General features: G+C 36.1%; 1 protein-coding gene across 13 annotated transcripts in view; it reads right to left on the reverse strand.

Annotated features, from left to right (window-relative positions):
* Positions 1 to 23,393, reverse strand: part of LOC105489077 (basonuclin zinc finger protein 2) — a 448,875-nt gene that overhangs the window by 162,203 nt on the left and 263,279 nt on the right. Inside the window, exon 1 of one of the 13 annotated variants that reach the window (XM_011753719.2) lies at positions 2,758 to 4,667. The exons of the other annotated variants lie outside the window; for them this stretch is intronic. Coding sequence (XP_011752021.1) covers positions 2,758 to 2,790 — 33 coding nt within the window. The 5' untranslated portion in view covers positions 2,791 to 4,667. Of the gene's footprint in view, positions 1 to 2,757; positions 4,668 to 23,393 lie in introns of those variants that run through there. 13 annotated transcript variants of the gene reach the window in all.

Consider the following 23,393-nt stretch of genomic DNA (forward strand, 5'->3'; position numbering starts at 1 on the left):
AACTCTCAAATATATTTTAAAGACACTCCTGTGATCAATAAGACCTAACATATTTCTGTTATTATTTAGCACATCCCAATTCCTTGAGTATTTTTTTCTTTATTAATTCCATTTTCGTTCCTGTTTTGAAAAATACAAAACAATCCTCCTCTTATTTCAATGGTGACATAAGAAAATAAGTTTAATTTTTGGTTTTAGATCAGACATGGAACAGAAAAAATCATTTCTGTGAATATTTTATATTTGGAACAGTACACCTGTATTGCAGAAAACTGAAAAACACACTTAAAAATCTTTCATTTCCTTACAACTACTTTAAAAAACCATCTCATCAGTTAATATTATAAAATGAATCCATAGAACATTAGCATAAATGGAGTGTAACTTTTTATGAATAAAAACGTATGTTTAAGAATTGTTCTGAAGCTGACCTATGCTCTCGGACTACAGTTAATAAATTTACCTCATACAGTTAATTCTAATTTGCATGGAAATTCTGAAGACAGAAGGGATTTAGTCTGATCATTCGCAGATTAACAATCTACTGTAACTACTTGAACTGCCAGGAAAAGATCTCTCTGCAGATTTAGATGCAATCAATGATTACTGATTCTGGGGTGGAGGGGTGGGCATGGGGATACCTGAAACTGCAGCTCCGTGCGTGATAGCCATGCTCACTTACACAGCTCCAGATGCTCATACTTCTGGAACCATTTGGATTTTTATAGAGACTGTCTCATTTGTAACAGGCAGTATTTTGGATATTGTTAACGTAATTGGGACAAATTCCATTCACAGAGAATAAGACTGAGCGGGCTTCTACCATTCCCTATGCTTTGGATCAGGCACGTGTAAAATATTTCTCTTCTATTAATTAACATTAGATCTATGGATCCCTATTTGGTTTCAGATGTTGGAGTCCTCACTGCAGACTCCATTCATACTTCACCCCCATCTTTAATTTGTGCTTCTGTTTACCACTAGGGAAATATTTAATTGTATAATCTTCCCTGATATTTCAGGATCTCTCTTCCAAATATGGTCCAATTGTAGCTAGGTTGTAAACTTTGTTGTATATAGAAGTGATTAATTTGTAGACTATAAGGAGAAATATTTCTTCCAGAAGTTCTTATTTCAATTTCAATAATTTGTTGACTGAGAAATATATCAGAACATCCCAAGTTAGAAACAGTTTACTTAAATAACATGTCCATTAGTTAATGAACTCACAACTTGATTGTACGGTGACCAAAATAAAAAGAGCTTAGAGGACAGCGTTTCCACTAAAAACAAGGAACTTTACAAATTATCTAATTATAAATTTAGATATGGGAACTATGTTGACATTAAAACATTTATATAATTCGAAGTGCAATAATAAAATCTTTCATAAATGCTTTAAAAAAAAAATACCTCTGCTTTACCAAAATCAAGGGAGGGCCAATAAAGTGAGACGGTATTTCAAGGACAGTTAATATAAACTCTAGCATAAAAGACACAAATATTTCAATCATTAATTTGATAATATTTAATTATTTTATAAAAAATCCTAACTTTGTATTGTTTAAAGCACACTTTCATCAACTTTAATTATACCCAGAACAAATTTAAGATCAGAACAAATTAAGAGACTGTGGATTTGCTTTATTTTTATGTGTATTTTTTTTTTTACTGGTTGAATCATTCATTCACTTACTCTGAATTAGTTTATGATTCAAATATTTTGTCTTCCTAAATAACTTTATACATCTGGTACATTTGGGAATTCAACTTTTTAGATCATCATTCCTTTTTGTGAATTCTATTCTTTTTGTATCTAAACATACAAACACTGGAACACCTCAACTCCTTTTGTATATAAACACTTAAGCACTAGAATATCCATTTTGTATTTCTATGAATTCCAGAAGGTCTATTTGTTTTAAATTCAGATTTATATAGACTACAATTGTCCCTTAAGGGAATTATATATATTTAAACAATATGGCCTAAATAAATATTTTGAGTAAGACTACTGCGGCTTCAAAGGAAGTTTTATTCTAAATAACATTTTTGAAACAGCATAAAACTTTGACATACTATTTATTCACAACAAAATAGAACCAATGTGATCACTGGCCAACTCACCCACATGCAAAAACATAAATTATCATAAAACTATCAAAGTCAGTTAAGCCTCAAAAACGTACATGCATTACCAGGAGACAGTTGGGAAGAGTTAAAATGAATATACTTTCATTCTTGTGAATATGTTCACGGCTGCCTCCATTCAGCTCATGTCTGAGTGCCTCCAACCCTCTTCTGGGCACTCGGAACAAGACCAAGCTGTTACATTCCGTGAACTACACACTTTGAAAATGCAGGTATGCAGAAAGGAACAGACAGTTCAGTCAGACTGTTCCCACCTATCTATGCAGAGATTAGTATTCAGGTCTGGGTAAAGCAGACCTCCAGGACCCAGCCTAACAAGGGTGCCAGGGTGCCTTGTAACTCCTTTCTCAATTTCCATTATTGGAAACTGTCTACTCTTTTCTTCATACCTGCATTTTCAAAGTTTGTCATTCACAGAATGTACCACATACAGCTTAGTCTTGTTCCGAGTGCCCAGAAGGGGGTTGAAGGCACTCAGACCTGAGGTGAATGGAGGCAGCCGTGAACATGATCAGCATGCCCCAATTCCCCAAGAACAAACATAACAACAGCCATAAATTTTCTTAAGTCTGCAACTTATTGAAAGCAATTATTCCTTCTGCTTACCTTTACCACTGACTTCTTGAAAGAGAAATCCATGCACCCAGCAACCAGTGCTTCCACTTCCTCGCCACCACCTACATTTTAACTCTACAATCCGGATTCTGCCTCACACGTGCCTGAAACTGTCTCTCTGCGAGGAAATGTTCTCATCCTATCTGGTCCTTTTCTCTGGTCTTCTTGTCCTCCCAGACTCTGATGCAGCTTGCAGCACTAACTCTCCTTCATTCCTGGGCTGTAGAGACTGACTATCCTAGTTTTTCTGGCAGCAACTGCTCTCTCCTCTCTCTCTCCACTGTAAATAAATACAGGTGTTTCCCATGGCCAAGCTCTTCATTCTTTAATTTGGCAATTTCATGCCCTCCTACAGCTTCAAATATCATCACTAAGCAAAAACCATCACTTTGGAGCCAGGCACTGCCTCTTAAGTGGTGGGAAGTGGCTGGCAGCGTCCCTGTGCTCAAGGACTTGATAATTTGGGGTTTGGGTGCAGTGGATTTAGAGGAGAGACCCCAACTAAGAACATAAAAGAAACCCTCACACAGATGGGAGAAGGACTATCTCCTCCTCATTACTCCTCCTCTACCAAACCTCAGGATTTTAATTTATTTATTTACAATAGTAAATTATTACCTGTTATAATAATAGCTAGATGGATTGAATATCTGCCATTTTCCAGACATTGTGCCAGAGTTTATAAACATCAGCCTTCTTAGTTCTCAGAAAATAGCATAAAGTTGTTACTACTATTACTTTTATTTCACAGAGGAGAAACTAAGGTAGAGATAACTTACTATGTTACCTAAAGTCACAGATCTAGAAATCGGAACCAGCTCTCCATTCCACTGATAAGGAATCTTTATTTTTTTCTTTTTTTTCAAAGAGACACAGTCTAGCTCTGTCATCCGGGCTGAAGTACAGTGGTGAGATCATGGCTCACTGCAGCCTTGACCTTCAGGTTCAAGCAATCCTCCCACCTCAGCCTCCCGAGTAGCTAGGACCACAGGCGTGCACCATTACACTGAGCTAAGAATCCTGAGTTACGATTCCATTCACAGCAAGTTATGGGGCAGAGTTTTCACTGATATTCTGCCTTCCTCCAAAGATTATGTATCCCTTCCTTTCCTGTCTTCTACTCTCACTGCTACTACCACAATTCCAGTCTTTTTTTCTAGACTATCCAAACTATCTCCTAATTAACCTACACATTTCTCTTCTCTCCCCATCTCCATGAATATTCTCTCTTCTTAAGAGATCCACACAGTTGATCGTTATTTGCTTGACTGAGGTTATTTTCACCCTCCTGTCAGATTCTGCCTACTCGAGTAAAAACAGTGACTGTCCGTCCTCCTTGGTTAGACAGCTGACTCGACAGCTGACTCCTCTGTTATCCAAATTCTCAATCCCTACTTCTCTAACACCATGCTCTCTAGCTTCCCTCCTTCCAAGTCCTGCTTAAGTTGTTAACTCCTACTCATTCTTTGGATTTCAAGTACCACTCATTCCCCAGGGCAGTGGCCCTGTCTCCCATTCAAGACAAGTTCCCCACTAGACTCCTGTATCATAATCAGTCTGTCAGAGTGCTTAGTATGTAGATTGTGAATATTACATTTATTTGTGTGATTATCCGATATGGGTCTGTTTTCCCCTCTAGAACTTAAGTTCCGTGAGGGCAGGACAGACATGTCTGTTGGGCTTTCAATGTATAGTGGCAAATAATAGGTGCTCAAAAGGGACTTTAAAAATACATGATTCTCTGAACCACTTTCCTCATCTGTAAAGTGATAGTAACAATGACATAGCAACAGTGGCAAAACACTCAAATGAAATAATGAACATAAAGTAAGTGTTAACCTGTCTGGCAACAGGAAAAGCTCAATAAATGACAACCATTTATGGCCACAAGAAACTTTCCACATATTATATTTAAATGATTGTTTTCTCTCTTATGATTCTTCCCAATGTATTGTTTTACTCCAACACCTTGCAAATTGCCTAACACATATTTAGTCTTAATAAATAAATGAACACTTTGACATACATAATACCATATTATTCATACTATAATCCTCTAAGGTAGGCACACAGATTATTATTTCTGTTTTACTATTCTGGTTCAGAAACATTTATGTGTTTTACATGGCTCTTAAATGATCTAGTGGAGAAGACGACAAATCTCCCAATTATGACTCAGTTTATTTCCATTACCTATAGAAAACTAAAGAAAACTTACAATAAAAATAAGTAAATTATAAATATTCATATTCAAAAGTACATCTAAAATATACAAAGCAAAATAATTTAGTAAAAAATTAATCAACATTTGGTCAGTAACACTTTTATATCTGAATATTAAATAAAAGTACATTTGAAAGTATTTTGGATGAATTCCAAAGCTCTAATAGAGAGGATAGGTTCTGTTATCACTAAAGCTCAGGTCTCTAGCTGTACAGTACTTATAGATTGTTCCAATTCTCCAAGTTTATGTGAATTGAACACCAATCTTCTCACCCTATCATATTTCTCAGGAAAGCACAAATTGTTGTTTCAGTGAATATATAGGGTACTTCACAAAAGAACTATATACAAGGCTAATTAATAAAACTCTTATTAGAGGTTTTTTTGTTTGGGAACACTTAACCCTAGTTATCTGACACAAATTTAAAATGGCAAAATATGGCCTTTGGACAAACAGAAGCATAAAACACATATTCTGAAGGACCAATCAAAATGAGAGGGGAAAAAACTGATTTCAGTTCTGGGTTTTGGTGTTCCACACACACACAAAACCAAAAACAACTATTCACAAGGAGCTCCTTTCATGGGTTCATTAACCTTCCCCAATCTCCCACAGATAACAAAAAAAAAAATTTTCTTGTTTTTTTCTGAGACAGGATCTTGCTCTGTCGCCCAGGCTGGAGTGCAGTGGCATAATCTTGGCTCACTGCAACCTCCGCCTCTTAGGCTCAAATGATCCTCCCACCTCAGCCTCCCATGTAGCCGGGACTACAGGTGCACGCCACCACATCCGGCTAATTTTTGTATTTTTAGTAGAGACGGGGTTTCACCATGTTGCCCAGACTGGTCTCAAACTCCTAAGCTCAAGTGATTTGCCCACCTCAGCCTCCCAAAGTGCTGGGATTACACGTGTGAGTCATTGCGTCTGGCCTAAAAACCTTTTTTTTTTTTTTGAGACGGAATGTCACTCTGTTGACCAGGCTGGAGTACAGTGGTGTGATCTCAGCTCAGTGCAACCTCTGTCCTCCCGGATTTAAGTGATTCTCCCACTTCAGCCTCCTGAGTATCTGAGATTACAGGCATGCACCACCACGCCCAGCTAATTTTTTATATTTTTAGTAGAGATGGGGTTTCATCATGTTGGTCAGGCTGGTCTCAAACTCCTGACTTCATGATCCACCGGCCTCAACCTCTCAAAGTGTTGGAATTACAGGCATGAACCACAGTGCCTGGTCCTAAAAACCTTTTTAACTCTTCTTTCCCCTTGTTAATTTCTGGAGAGTATAGCAAGATTTACAATATGAATTATGAAATTTTAAAATATTTTAAATTGCTTAATAGTTAAGTACATGACCTACATTAATAGTAAATTATAGAAAAACCTAATCATTAATATAAGCATCCACTCAGGTGTGGTGGCTTAAGCCGGTAATCCCAGCACTTTGGGAGGCTGAGGCAGGAGGATGGGTTGAGCCCAAGAGTTCGAGACCAGCATGGGCAACATGGCAAAACCCGATCTCTACAAAAAGTACAAAAATTAGGCAGTACGTACAGTGGTAAAAGAAAATGCATCACACAATAATTAATAAAAGGCTCTAATGTGGAAAAAAAGAAATTTCTTTTATTTTTCTTTTTGAGACAGAGTTTTGCTCTTGCTGCCCAGGCTACAGTGCAATGGCACAAACTTGGCTCACTGCAATCTCCGCCTCCCAGGTTCAAGAGATTCTCCTGCCTCAGCCTCCCAAGTAGCTGGGATTTCAGGTGCCCAACATCATGGCCAACTAATTTTGGTATTTTTAGTAGAGACGGGGTTTCACCTTGTTGGCCAGGCTGGTCTCGAACTCTTGACCTCTAGTGATCCACCCGTCTCGGTCTCCCAAAGTGCTAGAATTACAGGCATGAGCCACTGTGCCTGGCTTAAAAAAAGAAAATTTGTTCCTCAAAGACATCAGCCTTCTTAGTTCTCAGAAAATAGCATAAAGTTGTTATCCTAACCTAGCTGGGAAGAGTGGCTCATGCCTGTAATCCCAGCATTTTGGGAGGCCGAGGCAAGTGGACAGCTTGAGCCAAAACCAACCTGGACAACATGGTGAAACCTCACCTCTATACAAATACGAAAAATTATCCGGGCGTGGTGGTATGCACCTGTCATCCTAGGTACGCAGAAGGCTGAGGTGGGAGGACTGCTTGAGCCTTGGAGTTCGAGGATGCAGTAAGCCGTGTTCATACCACTGCATTCCCAGCCTGAATGAAAAAGTGAGACCTTCATCTCACACACACACACACACACAAAAGACTTCTATCCTAGTGGAGGAAAATCTGGAATAGCAAATTATCTGTAATGAATCTGAAAGCTAATTAAAGGATTGCCATAGAATACACTGCAATAAACAAACTAATGACTTGCTAGCACTGTGGAGGCAGAGAGTGATCTTGTAAACATGACCAAAAAGATGAAACAAGCACTTTTATATAGTTTGTGTATTATATGCTAAGACAGTATTTCAAACATTGCCACAAAGACTCTAAAAAGCTCACATGATAGTAATGGTGATTAAGTCAGCAAATATCTCCCTGTATAATTTTCAGAATTTATATAATACTGCCTTGGTAGAAGAAATCAGCTTCCTAACTGGCCAAGTCACAATGCAGCTTGAGTGAAAAAATTCTGCATTTTTTTTTTTTTTTGCACGGTGGACAACTACTAAGCTTACTTAAGATCAGCATGAACTACATGACTGCATGTGAATTTCACTTGTACTTGATTACAAAACTCACCTATGATGAATGTAAAAGAATATTCACCTGTTGCACTGAAGAGTTTTGCAACCAAGTATTGAAAGGAGACAAGAAGATGTGAATCAGAAAGACACAGAACATGGGTCAAAAGATCTATTATTTTAAACATCCCAGAAAAAAGCTTTATTAACAACCTAAAAAGTCTATCTAATTCTGACCATGAGACTATTAATATAAATCTATAGTTTAAGGTGGGTATGCTTTCTGCATTTATACAAACAAATACATAAATGTGAGTCTGAATGAACAATGCACATAGAATTTACATGCTATGATTATCAGTGATTATAAAGCTGATTATAAATGTTAAGGGTCCACAAGCACGTTAAACTATAGGGCAAATGTCACTACTCCTAATGTAACAGCAGCAAATGAGAAACAATGAAGTTATTCTGTCTCCTTTAAAAAATCTACTCAAACATTCATATGATGGAAAATTATACCTAAAAGTATGTCTCTTATTTGGTGGTAACTAGAAAATTAAAAATTAACCATTCAAAGAAAGATCCTTACATTTGTCTAATTGTTTTTAATGTAATACGAAGAAATAGCAAGCTGGTAAAAAATGATATTTTGTTGTACTTAATGTGTTCTGAAATTTCTTGGTGTCTTTTCAACAACAACAAAAAAAACAGATTAGATCTTATGACTGAGACAAGAGATTCACAAGAGCATGGGTTTGTTGGACTCACTAAAAGGCCTGGTGCCACTGGTTTAAACTGTGGGCAACATGCTAAAAGACAAAAAGCTGGGCAATTTAAAGATGGTTAACCACCCCTCTCCCCCACCAAAAATAAAACCTTGAGAAAAATGTTATGAACCAAAGAAATACATCATCTTTACAATAAACACATCCAAAATAATTGAAAGAGATTCACTGGGAAAAGTTGACCTTTGAACATCAACTGATGTTAAAAATCAGGAGATTTAAAACCTCATTTTATAAAACCCTATCCCTCCATCAACTGACAAATGGATAAACAAAATTCAGTATATCAATATAATGAAATTTTATTTCTCCATAAAAAGGAATGAACCACGGATACATACTACAACATGAATGAACATGAAAAACACTAAGCTAAGTTGCAGGAGCCAGTCATAAAAGACCAAATATTATTATTCCATTCAGATGAAATGTTTAGAAGAGGGAAATCTGTAATGATAAAAAGTAGATTAGTGGCTGCCTCAAGGGGGACGAGGCTTAGGGTGACAGCTAAAGGGGATGGAGTTTCTTTTTGAGGTGATAAAAATGTTCAGTGGTAACTGAACCTAACCATAAATATACTAAAATACAGTGAATATTTTAAATGGGTGGAATGTACAGTAAGTGAAACATATCTCAATAAAGCTGTTTACAACAGGGAAAGGGTGGGAGGAATCCCACTGCCCCACCTACTTCCTTTTAGTGGTGTTTAAACCCTTTAATCCCATAAAATATCATTCCCCAGCAGACATAATGCAGCATATCTTTCACCCAGAAGGTCTTCAATACACAAATGCTAAGTGAGTTAATACATGCACAGTTAACAAAGAAATTTTATTGCTGCTTATATTTGAAAATCCTTTCTACTTTGAAAATATTAAAACCTAATATATCCATTTAAAAATCCACTGCCATTTTTCTATCAGGAAAATCTAATACATCTTTCAAATATTTGGGGGGCAAAAAGGCAAAAACAAAAACAAAAACAAAACTTCTCGGTTATGATGCTCAGCAGTATTAATATCAAAGTATTAAAAAAATTCTAAGATAATTTGTTAAAAATTGACAGTGGTGAATTTTGTCATGTATACGACCAAAAAAAAATCCTCAATTCACTGTGGTGAAAAAATTATTTCAGCAAAAGTCAAGAAACAAATTTGGCTTAGGGGGAGTGGGCAAAGAGGGAAAACCATAAACTTCTGAGCATATGTTTATATACGAGTGTAAAAGTTTCTACAACTGTGTGAATATATAAATACAAACAGGGAGAAAGGGACACACACAGGCATATAAATTTTCCCAGACACAGATCCAATGAGCATCTGTAGTCATTACCTACTATCACAACCTACTATCAATTGATAGAAGAAAGACCCCATTTACATAATTTAGAAGTTCAGAGTAAAAATCAACAGCGGGATATAGCCAATTATATAAGGAAAATACCCATGCTTCTATGGCATCAAAGCATATGCAAGCTTCGGAGTGCGTGTATGTGTGTGTTTCAATTAAATTAGGCCTATGGTAATACATGCAATTTTGTTAGGCAATTAGTAATATTAAAGAAACATGAAATGAAAAGGCATTTCAATTTAGGCAAAAACATTTTATTTTCTTACCTAACATTTAACAACTAAGATACTCCATTTATTGCCTGTATACTTACAAATTTTACAGGCTACTTAGGCAGCTGTAATAACATAAATAGAAAGGAAATAGTCCTTCCATGAACAGACCTATCACCTAATTGAAAATAAGGGGTTAGCTTGCCATTAAAAAAAGAAAAACACACATTTTAACTCAGTCTATATTTACCAGAACATCTAACTTTATATAAGGAGGCAAAGCACTTCTGATATCTTATGATGCTAATAATAATCTCATTTCATCTTAATGTTGAATCAGCAATTTTGTATTCCATTGATATATATATTATTCATTTTCACTAATGCAATTTGAGAGATGGTAATGTGATTACATTTCTCTGTGGCATTCATGAAAACAATTACTAATATAATATGATAGAGAAGACATTAATAAGGACGGGATTTATAATGAGATGCAAAAAGACTTATAAACCTTTAAGCACTTTACAAAGAAACTACTCCTCATTAAGCAAGAAGCAAGACAAGATGAAGCTTAAATTCTGGTATGTTTCAAAAGCACCTCCAATCGTAGAAAGAACGATTGATTTGTATGATCCCACACTTTGGTGACCAAGCAAACACGTACAGAAGTAACATAAAAGTTGTCCTAAGTTGTGCCCAATGTAAGACCTCGTCCTAAGTCAGTATCTTTCCCTTCCCAGATGGCATGTGAAGGGTTCCCTAAAGAAAGGAGTTCCTCTAAATCTTTATCCTCTTCATAAAAGGAGCTGCCCACCTTATTTCAAATGCCAAAGCACTGTAATCAATCCATTTACTAAGCAAGAGCATAGGTAGGTGACCTTTTAACTAAATTTACTCCTCTGGGTTTGTGATAAAATTTACCCCAGTAAAGTAACAGAGGAGAAAAGATGTTACATTTTAGAATTTAACATTTCAGATGACAATTGATTACCCAGGCCATTTGAGACAGACTGTAAGACTAATAATATCCCATGTTTGTACAGTGCTATGAAGCTTGCATAATACTTCAAATACATTCTTGTATTTAATCATCAAAATCCCTAAAATTAGACATTTTTTCAAACAGCAGAAAATGAGGCTCTGAGATGTCCCTAAATGGTCACAGCTACTAATCCAGGGCTCTTTCCACTCAGCCTGGGCATGGGAGGAAAGGAGCCTGATAATCCCCCTTGTTCCCCTCCTCCTCAATGAGATTTCCTCAGATAAGTTTTCGGTTCCAGTAGGATCTTATAACCAAATAGGAGATATGAACAAAACTACACAAAAAGGGAGAGGGATGGGTAAGGGTTTAAGCAACTTGAAAAGTGAAAGAAACTGCTAAGTAAGCAGTTAACCATATATATTAGGATTTTTTTTTTTGCCAAAAAGTTGTACACTTTTAAATAAACAAAGTGACCCAGCACAGTATTTTATAGTCTTTAAATGGTTATATTAAGAAATGTTGAAATCTGAAAACAGTGAGACAAGATACTCCCAGGAACACTTGGTTTATTCTACAGTATTTCACTTATACCTGTCTTGGGACTGCTCATCAGCGACACATCTCAACAAACATTTTAACATCTTCCATTGTACATCTAACTGTGTATCATAATTATCTGACTATAAAAGAGTATGTTTCTGCCTAAAAGCAGGTTTCAGCACAGGAATCACACCTATTGCAAATAATAATAGTGATATGATGAACAGTCTATGTGCCCCCTTATACGTTATTTATGTTAGGTCATGGATTCCCCAGGGGTCTGTGCTGAGACCTGGACTGGCTTCATTAGTGCTTCATATAAATCAATGAAGGCACGTCTTGATTTTACCAGTGGCTAGAGTCACTGGAATTTTTCAAGTGAAACCTCTCAGGTAATACACTTTTTAAAAACACAAATACAATGTTACCATTTCTTCTAAAAGGTGGTTTTCTCAAATTCAAAGGGTTAATTTCTCTGTGGGCTCAAAGAAATCCCACAAATTTCTATGAAATCTGTATGAATCTGAAGGTAAAATGTGCCCTAGTATGCTGAAAAAACATTATTCTCTTTTTTCTTTTAAAGATTAGATGGTTTTTAAAAACAGACACAAAGAGAAAGACAGGAAAAAACAGACTAGCTAATAAGAAATGCTTCAACATCACTGAGCAAAGCAAGAGACCTATGTAATGGTTGTCAGGAACTTTGAGCTAACTCTTGAAAATTAAGAAATAAATAGAAAGCCTTGTGGAAAAAAAGTCTTCTAGAACAATGTTAATGCCATCTTGGGCATGTGGACTGGGTTCACATGTGTGTCAGCTGAATCAACATAATGGGCTATAACAGCTTCGAAGCAGCTAATATGGTCCATTGGGTCAATAATCCGTGAACTAAGAAGGATTTACTTGATAGACTATAAATGGTTCATAAGAACTCAAGAATCACTCCATCAGATCAAAAATCCAATTTTCATATGGTGCCTTTCTACAAATTAACCAAAAGAAAGTAATGGCTCTGAAGGACTTCAAGGTCTATCAGCTAAAAATTCATGTTTTAAAGAACAGTGTAGAGGAAGAAATAAAAATTAAACGTTTTGGGGCAGGGGAGATCAACCTATTTAAGGAGAAAAATATATTTTCTTAAGGGAAATTAATATACAGTATGAAATAACCAAGGGGCTTTTTATGTTCTCCTATAGGTACGTGAATGTACAAATACAAACAACTAAAATACATACACATATATATTCATATTTTTTTCTCTCTCTCCCCTCCAGATATCTACACACACTAGGTAAATTACAAAACCCTATTTTTAGATAGCAACAATGCAAAATGAAAATTTGTATTTTATTTTTACCTCTCTACACCATTTGTTTGTGGATCTATGAAGACATTTGGGACAGAATATGGATACTGGCAAATTCTTTCATTTTCACTTACAGAAAAGCAGGCAGAAGAAACTACAAAAGGTAAACAGTAGAAACTACAATATATTTTCAACATTTAAGAGAGAGGAGAGTTGATTCCCTGGCTGGCCAAAGCTTATACAGCCAGCATTTTCAGATAACTGCAACTTCTGCCCTCTCTAGACTGCAGAGAAACAGGAGCCTTTATCCTGTGTTTGTGAATTTCATTACATATTCACGCTAGGTGATAGTGGTTGTAGATTAATTTTGTTAAATGTAAGCCTATCTACATGAATAATTGTATTTACTAAGTTCATGGCAACGAAGAAAAGCAGAGAAAAATACTCCAAAAATATAACAGGCTGTAATTAGAATTCTTAACAAGAAAGAATTCCTTTACTCGGGAAGAAAATGTGATCTATCACCTCTCTCTCAAAATGCTATTAGCTTCTCTTCATCATAGGAACAACAAAAAGGAATCATTTCTTTTTCTTTTTATAGAAGTGACACTGAATAAAATAATGGATGTTTTTACATCAAAGTATATTAGCTATTGACATAAGCTCGGTCCTCTTAACTTTTACACAAGGGACAGAAAAATTCCAATAATTCTGAACTAGACAGATAAAACTTTTCTCTGTGGCTACAGCCATGTATTATTATATGTAACTGCTTATTTTTAAAAAGAGCCTTATTGGTGCTCTCTGAAGGATTTTCTTTTATACATAGCTTTATCCTATAATTTTGTCCCTGTTGGGCACGCTGCCTAAATTTAAACACAAACAGTCAAGCAATGAAGAAACATTAACACATTTACTGTGAACAAAAACTCCCAGTTGTACAGTGAAATTTTAATACATTTCAACTTATCTCTTTTACTAATGGGGAGAGTACAAACCCTGCAGGAATTTGCTCTGCAAACTGGTAATTACAGTAGACTCACTTTTTTATAATGCATATGTATAGTCAGACAAAAAAAAACGCTGGCTGCCCTTTTGATGTAGGTTACAATAGAAATGTTTTTTTAAAAATTATGAAAATCTACAGCAATTCTAAAGGAATGTGTTATTTCATGGAAAAGCGTCCTTTAACTCTATATGTGGACACAAATAGACATATATTTAGATACTTGCTTTACACATGAGAAGGCATAAGCTTTACCTGCATGAGCTTTTATGTTATTTCCCCCATAATCTTAAGTGTACAAAGTAAATCTGCTCCTATTTATACAAAGTTAGTTTTTATTTTAAATATATCAATCTTAAATATAAATTTATCTATTTTTATATATAATTTATTTGTTATCATATAAAGATGACATTCTTTCATTCTGTGCCTGGTTTCCGGGCAGTTTTGAAGATTTAAATCTATATATTGGGATCTCACTGAAACTTCTCATTAAATAATTAAGGACTGCAAATCAGTAATTTGTCTCTCAGTGCAGGTATACGTGCATCTTAACGAAAGAGACCCTATGTGCATGCCTGAAGAGAGTAAGACCCATATACTGCAATATTCATAATAGTAACATAGATAATTGATAGAAATGAAACACAATCTTTGTTACTATTCACGTCATGTGCTAGACACTTTACATTTATCTGTCAAATTTTTGGTTCCATAACAACTTTCTAAGAAATTGAAATCTGCTAGACTGCTAAGAGGCTATCAATATATAATTTATGTTAACCTCAGGTTTTTAAAGTATGATCACACTGGGGAAAAAATAAAAGCAGATAAAGCTTTTAAGTGGACCTAACTTTCGTAAAATTATGTGAATTAAAAAATAAAAGTGATGAAGTTGCTAAAATGCCTATTACTGAGTATTATCTACAAATTCCAGGGACAACTTTCTAAAAGTGGAAACTGTAAAATTCACATTAAATATCTAGCATGTATTTACTAGCAGAATATGCAAGTTGCTGTTCAGAAATCATTGCCTTAGCCATCCAACTTCACGTGAGAGAGACAAAAGATAATCATTCATGGTAGGCTTGGCTGTGGCAGAATGAACTCCCATTATGGGGAAGAGATGTTTTAGATACACCAGAAATAAAGTACCTTCTTCTAAGTCCACATGCCTTACTATTCTTCTAGGCAATGCTAGTAACATTCTAACCTTAGGACTCCCTGTCATTATAGTAAAGAATATGTTCCCCTCCACCATTCTCATCTCTACTACAAAAGACTACTTTTATCATACTGTACCTGAAACCCAAAATAGGAAAACAGGCTCATCACAGCTTAAGAGTCGGGCTTTAGCTCACAGGCAATGTAAATATCTTGGGCAATACCTATTCCTTCGACCTGGAAATTAAATGAGATACTTTGTGTTTTCTAAAAAGCCAAACATCGAAATATGTATTTTCCACTTCTATTTCCTTAAAGTTGGTTTTTGCACAAAATGTTACACAGGGTTGTACCTTCAATATGAATAAATTAACAACAAAAGTACACCTCAAGGACATGTAAAACTCTAGTCTCTCCAATATCCATTCACCTATATAAAAACAACCAAACATTAAAATGTATGTAGCCTATCACAAAGCATTCATCCCTTCATTCGCTAAGACTTAACTACTCCAAAGACAATGCTAGAAATTATGAAATATAAAAATATAAACAAATATACTTCCTGCTCCCTCATAAACAAATATGCTTCCTTACCACAAATAACTGAACTGTGAAGCTAAGTGATTTGGAATATGAGCTTAATGTCAACCATATTCAAGTAAATTGGAGAGTTAGGTCATAACTTACATACTACAGAGATTTACAACTTTCATAGGATCAAAAGGAAAGAAGTAGAAATTCAATACTCTCTCTTGCTGCAAGGCAGAGATGCTGTGAACGGAAGCCTAGGGACAAAAACGTGTTATAACAAAACACACACACCCTTCTAACACCTTCTCCAAATGAATGGTTCCCTCAACTTTACTTTAAGTAAAGGTAAAACGTAGTTTGAGATCAGGCACGGTGGCTCACGTCTGTAATCCCGGCATTTTGGGAGGCTGACATAGGTGGATCATCTGAGGTCAGAAGTTCAACAACAGCTTGGCCAACATAGTGAAACTCCATCTCTACTAAAAATACAAAAATTAGCTAGGCGTGGTGGCACGTGCCTGTAATCCCAGCTACTCGGGAGGCTGAGGCAGGAGAATCACTTGAACCTGGAGGCGGAGGTTACAGTGAACCGAGATAGCTCCACTGTGCTCCAGCCTAGGCGACAGAGCAAGTCTCCATCTCAAAACAAACTAATATATTAAGATATGATTAATATTTTCATACATCTGCATTTTTCATTGATAAACTGATAACAGCGCATGCCCATGTGTTGTGGTGCTTCCACTTCTTCAATACAAGTACCACAGGACAAGCCAATATATTATTGGATGAGCAAATACACACAAACCAGCTCTGCTGGTCTACGAAGAAGGATAAAGGAAAACAGTGGCAACCAACAGTTTCACTCTATGACTCACTCACATTTAAAACCCTGATATATAAGAAACCTACATCTAGACTACCGTATGTACTTTAAATAATCCAAGAGGGGCACTACGCTGATGACCACAGATACTGCTACTGATGACACTGAACATCAGTTGGATTTCTGTGAAGTACCTCATAAGTTTGTGAGATGGCTGTTTCCTACCCTATTTGCACAATTAGTGTGTTCTACTTGAATGAATCATAAATAGATCAGGAAAGCACAATTCAATATGATTTTTCACTGAAACATTATCTGAATATCCATAGAGTTGACAATAAGCAGGCTTTAATACTTTATATTCGATCATATCCAGTAAATGTGAGGCTATTATTTTAATTGTAAAATATATTACCTGTGCTCAAGTTGTTTAACACCGAGACACAGCTGCCAGATGGTATGTCGCCGAGAAAAGTAAAGCAGACATAGTAGAATTTTAAGTGGGTGTGTATTTGTACAGTATTATTTTCTTTTAGATTGCCAGTCTATTGACAAATTCAGCATTTTATTCCTTAATCAGAAAATAACAAATTTTAAAGTTAGGGTATACATGCTTCCTTATCTATCCATATTCTAGCTCAAAAACATCATTTTTAATGTTTACCTATATTTAATATTTCAATTTTGTGTTTCATTTAGCTAAAATAGTAACTCCCTTGCCCCCAAATCAACATACTTGTTTAATTTTTAAAAGTTAATGATGTGGGAGAGGAAATCTTCTGGTGTTAGAAGTAGTATAAAGCGGTAGTGTTACAAATGAATAAAGCTAGTTTGTGTATGAAGGAATTATACCTGAGATAGTAACCTGAAGATCTCTGTACACAGTTGTTAAGTATGCTACCTTTTCATCTGAAACAAACAAAATGAACAAAAAAGAGGAGAAATGTAAAATATGTGCTAATAACGACTTCAATGTGAAAGTGCCTCTTGCTTTAATTTGGGATCACAGAAAATGGTGATGAAACATCTTTTATTATTTAAACATCTTAGAAGGGGCAAGAGGAGTCTGTAAATGAAAGGTGAGATTTATCACGTGCTGTGAAAACAAGGTTTCACAGCACAATCTCATCTTCTTTAGCTATGAGCCAAATGTTTCCTCTTCCTTAAGCAAAGCAAAAGAAAACCCTTACCTGTTAAATATTAAAAAGAACAGGTCTATGTCAGAATCATCTGCAGTTCTTTACAGAAGTACAGATATCCAGGACCACACTCCAGAATCAGCAAATTGCAACTTCAAGTCCACTCGCACAACCCGAGAAGAAGTGCCTCCTCAAATTCTGTACCTTGGGCACCTCATTTGGCTCACCCTACTCCTGGCCCTATATTGTTAACACTCTTGTGGTACTGTAAGAGGCAGGGAACTTTGCTGAGAACTAAACAAATAGACACAAATGCAAGAAGATGCTCTATTTAAAGGACTTCGGGGTAAAGGGAAATCTCAAACTTGTTTCGCATCCCTTGGGACACTGCGAGAGACGTAAGCAGTTTCCTGAGGAGGGCCTCATGAGCTTTTCCAAGATTTGAAAGCAGAGCTTCTCAGAGGGAGCTGAGTCCAAGCCAACTGTTGAAGCAAGATCCTACTACACACTCCTGAGCCTGAAACTGATGGAGAGGGGAAGAGAAAGCCAGTGAGGGCAGGGTCTGGGTACCTAAATGGCTATCCATTTTCATTTTAAATGGATGCAGGGAAAAGATATAAATGATTAATATGACTAATCAATTCCCTTAGTAATTCCCTTCCTCCCCACTGCCACCACTCACTAATTTTTCAATATGCATTTAGGAAAGTAGAGAGATTGCCTACAACTGGCGATAACTACAGTCACACTTCTATAACCAGGAGTCTGGTAATATCTCTAAAGTTTAAAAGATAATATTCTGGAAAGTACCCAGCACAACCCCTCCAATATAGTAAGTGCTCAGTAATGTTTCTCTTCCCTGCCTTCTACATAATCGTCAAAGTATGGAGCCATAAACAGCAATGGAGCTTTGACATAGTTAAAAGTAGTTAAGGGAAGGATACGGAAGGATACCAGTCTGGAAGGATACCAGTCTGCTATTGTATTTTTTGTCACTCCAAACCCCTTGCAGGAACTAAATCCTTCACTCCTGACCCTTATGAATACAAAGCAGGTTCTTTGCCTAATTTATGGCAATTGTAACTGAATTGGGCCAAGTGGCTCCCAAACTGATTTTTGAAAGACTAATATGCCCTCTTCTGGCTTCTGATTTAAGAAAAAAGGAAAACAAAATGTTAGTTTATGATGTGTAAAAATGTGAGGTAAAAATGTCCACTTATTTATTGTATTTACTACTAATCATCTTAATTACTTCATAGAGATTTTCATAGGTAACTTAGTATTTGGAAGTCTCAACATTAGGTAAGGTGACAATACTTTCTAATGACATGTTGTTCACCAATGGGGCTTTGGACAAATTTTTCCCAAGCCAGATGACAATGTAAAGGTGATATAAACTGCATCAACAGGGGTCAGAAAAGAAAAATCTAAATGTGGTATACCTACTAGGAAAATCTACAATGTCTTTTCAGTGGTGCCACATGCCTCCTCAGTGCTGCCCACTCAGGCCTGCTTTCACAGCCCAGGGCCGACAGCAATGCCAATTAGTGTCAGTTATGATGGGGTTTTAGAGACATGGACCTTTGTCTTAGAGGAAGTGGACTGCAACCACCAACTTACTGTACAGAAGCAACCTAACCAGCCATTAGGTGGAAATGACTTTTCAGCCACTTCCTCCAGGGACTGTATCAGAAACTGATGGCTTAGACAGATGGGAACATTTTTACATTTCTGTTTTAACTGCATCCAGGAAAATGGATTTTTATCATTTGATGCTGCCAAACCCTCATTTCATTTGCTTCTCTTTTCTATGGTATTCTTTGACTAATAAAATGATAAAACAAATACTTTAGAAATAGAAGATGCCATCTTACTGTATATATTAAAAACATTCTATGAGTTATCCACGGAATCTTTGGGAATTTCTGAAAACAACAAATTTCCTTACTGGAATATTGTTCTCCAAGTAGCATTCCATGCTTCAAAAAGAAGTTGATGGTTACCCTTTATGCCTCCAATTGTCAAACCAGTAATAGATTAGGTTAAATCTATCAAGAAGCAAAAGTAATCCTACTCCTTGGTCCAGGAAGCAACGAAATCAGGCACTGCAAACAGAAATGTTCACACCCTTGTAGCTAACTCAGGGCCAAAGGCTTTAATCCAGCATTACATTTATGTGGTTACAGAGCTAAAATCAAAATTTACTTCTACTCAGCGTCAAGTAGAATGCTAATGTTATACAAGAAAACTTGTAACCAGTTAAAATTAAATTTTTCATATTATTTAAAACATATGATTTTTAAAATAAACATTTAATACACATTAACTGCCACCAATGCAAATATTTGTTAAACTTTTAACAATCAGGTTCACCCTAACACCACACACCAAAAGTCGCAATTTTTTTGTCTGTGTGCAAAATTGCTCCATTGAAGAAAATAATTTCGAGACGCTAAACATATATGTACATAAACATTACTTATCAGCAATAAGCAGCTCTCAAATGCCGTAATAAAGACTCAACAATTAGAGAATCCTTTGTGGTCTAAGATGCTTCACTTTAGGCAAAACTAAAAAGGAGGCTGCAAATGCCATGAAATCTGGCAATAACTCAAGATTTTTAACTTAAGATTTTTAGGTAAGCTTCGCTATCAACATCTCAAACCTGCTGTTAGTACTTCTGCTCATAGCCTCGGCTGATTTTATTAATGCCTAGAAAAATATACATTTTTATTTAATTTTTTTTCTGTTTAGGTATATTTTCAAATCTCTCTCAAATACTCTCTTGAAAATTAGGTATTTTATAAAACAACATTCTGTCACAGTACTGCTTAAAACGCTTAGAAATTTCATATAAATTGTCCATTTTTTTCTTTCCTCAAATCAAAAACATATAAAAGAACATAAACTCTAGTAAATAAAACTTTATATGAGTTTGTATACTAAATAACATCCTAGATAAATAATAATAAAAGTCTAAATTTTATTTGATCTGGATGTTGGCAAGATAGATGTTTAATACTCTTTATATTGTTCTAATTAGTTCACAATTTTAAAAACATTAACAACTACCTGCTTAGTCAACAGAAGTACAATACAAGCCAATACAAAAAAAATATATAGGCCCTATCTTAATCAGAACCTCTTTCTCTCTAAGATAGACTTTTTAAAAAACACTTTAAAAAAGAGAAGCAATGCCCCATTCATATTAATTAAATGCCAACATTTTTTAAATTTTGTGAAAGAAACATGGAACTATGTTTATTTTAGAAAAGCTGCATGACATAGTTTAAATGCAAAGCAAAATTCATAAAACTTTAAATATAAATCCTTTTCAATTAAAAAGATCTTGAGAAATAGATGGCTACAAAACTATGCTAAAACTATGCTAAAAGCCACTGAATTATATACTTTAAAATGGTTAAAATGGGCTGGGTGTGGTGGCTCATGCCTGTAACCCCAGCACTTACGGACACTGAGCTGGGTAGATTACCTTAGGTCAGGAGTTCGAGACCAGCCTGGCCAACATGGCAAAACCACAGCTCTACTAAAAATCCAAAAAAAAAAAAAAGAAATTTTTTTTTTTTTTTTTTTTTTTTTTTTTACTCGGAGGCTGAGGCAGGAGAATCACTTGAACCCGGGAGACGAGGTTGCAGTGAGCTGAGATCGCGCCACTACACTCCAACCCGGGCAACAGAGCAAGATTCTGTCTCAAAAAAAAAAAAAAAAAAAAAAAAGTTAAAATGATGAATTTTTATGTTATGTGAATTTTACCTCAATAAACCAGACCTGGTAGAACAAGACAAAAATACTTCTGGGGTCAGTCTGTTTTTGTGTGTTTGTTTCAGTAAAGCTAATAAGGCTACTGTACCAAACAAATCCCTCTACTCTAGGCAATTACACAAATAGAGCACCAACTTTCTTAATGGACATATCTTTTTCAACAATGACTTCATGTAATGTCCGCTCAGACATGCCAAAGAACAAGTCAGTGTTTCAAAAGGAACACAACATTGTAACTGCTTTCTGTAAAACACATGACTAGACTGTGACCTGTATCTAATTTATCAACAATAAATTAGAGAATGAAAAGAGGAAATTATCCTAAAGATTTCACGTTTTCAAGTATGTATTTTTACTTATTTGCATATTTCATATATTATCTGCAACGTTAAGTTTAAAAATACTGGCAACGCTTCTTATGCACTTACTATCAAGCAGTGTTCTAAACACTCTGAATGGACAAACTCAGCTTATCTTGACTTTTCCCTCTTAGGAGGGCATCACGCTATCATTATCTCAATTTTACAGGTAAAAATAACAACAAAGCACAGACATTAACTACCTTTGCCAAGGCAGAGCCAGGACTTTCGGTCAACTTCACCACCTACTCTCTAAACCACTATGCTTTACCACCTCTAAGCATCAACATTTTTCTTTAAGTCCCATGACTACTGTTAAGTAACAAGTGCTACATAAAACTGTTTTCCACATTTAAGATGGACTGAATGGAAGCTTTTCTTATTGCCAAAGAATGAACTCAAAGTGAGAGCTTCAGAAAATATGAAATGGAAGTTTATTACAGCACAACAGAGACTAGAGCCACAAAAACAAGCATTTTTAGAGTTCAGAGTCTGTGATATAATTAGTGACAATTAATAAACAGTCCAACCTTTCAAGAATTCTTTTTTTTTTTTTTTTTTTTTTTTTGGAGACAGGGTCTCATTCTGTCACCCAGGCTGGAAAATAGTGGCACAACCATGGCTCACTGTAACCTCAACCTTCCCAGGCTCAGGTGATCCTCCCACCTCAGTTTCCCAAGTAGCTGGCACTACAGGCGCACACCACCATGCCTGGATAACCTTTTCAAACCCCTGGCCTCAAGTGACCCACTCACCTTGGCCTCCCAAAGTGCTGGGATTACAGGCGTGACCCATCACACCCAGCCAAGAACTTTTTTACAAACAAGCCATTTAGAGTACCTACTGCTAGAACAGAAAATAAGGGCTTACAACTTTAATTATGAGCAACATTTGAGTCCTAAGTAAGAGAAGTAATTACGGTATTTATAAAGCAGCTTACATACATATTTAGAACAATGACAATTCAAATATGTATAAAAGACAAAAACTTGAGAGAATAAATATTTTTTAAAGGATTAGCTTTAAAAGTTAATAATAAAGAAAAAGAGAGTTCACTCCATCAGAGAGGAATGGATTAGAGGGGAGAAATATACAGGTATTCGATTTTATTTATTTATTTATACGGTTTGGCTCTGTGTTCCCACCCAAATCTCATCTTGTAGCTCCCGTAATTCCCACGTGTGGTGGGACAGACCCAGAGGGAGATGGTTGAATCATCAGGGTGGGTCTTCCTAGTGCTATTCTCATGATAGTGAATGAGTCTCACAAGAGCTGATGGTTGTTTTTTTTTTTTTTGGAGACGGAGTTTCGCTGTTACGCCCAAGCTGGAGTGAAGAGGCACAATCTCGGCTCACTGCAACTTCCACCCGCCAGGTTCAAGCAATTGTCCAGCCTCAGCCTCCCGAGTAGCTGGGATTATAGGTGCCCGCCACATGCCCAGCTAATTTTTGTATTTTTAGTAGAGACGGGGTTTCGCCATGCTGGCCAGGCTGGTCTCAAACTCCTGACTGCAGGTGATCCACCCGCCTCAGCCTCCCAAAGTGCTGGGATTACAGGCGTGAGCCACCAGGCCTGACTGGTGATCTGATGGTTTTTAAAAACAGGAATTTCTCTGCACAAGCTCTTTTGGCCTGTGGCCATCCACATAAGGTGTGACTTGCTCCTAAACAGACTAATACATTTATTGAGGCA

Source organism: Macaca nemestrina, chromosome 14 (genome assembly GCF_043159975.1).
Source record: "Macaca nemestrina isolate mMacNem1 chromosome 14, mMacNem.hap1, whole genome shotgun sequence".
NCBI classification, from domain to species: Eukaryota; Metazoa; Chordata; class Mammalia; order Primates; family Cercopithecidae; genus Macaca; species Macaca nemestrina.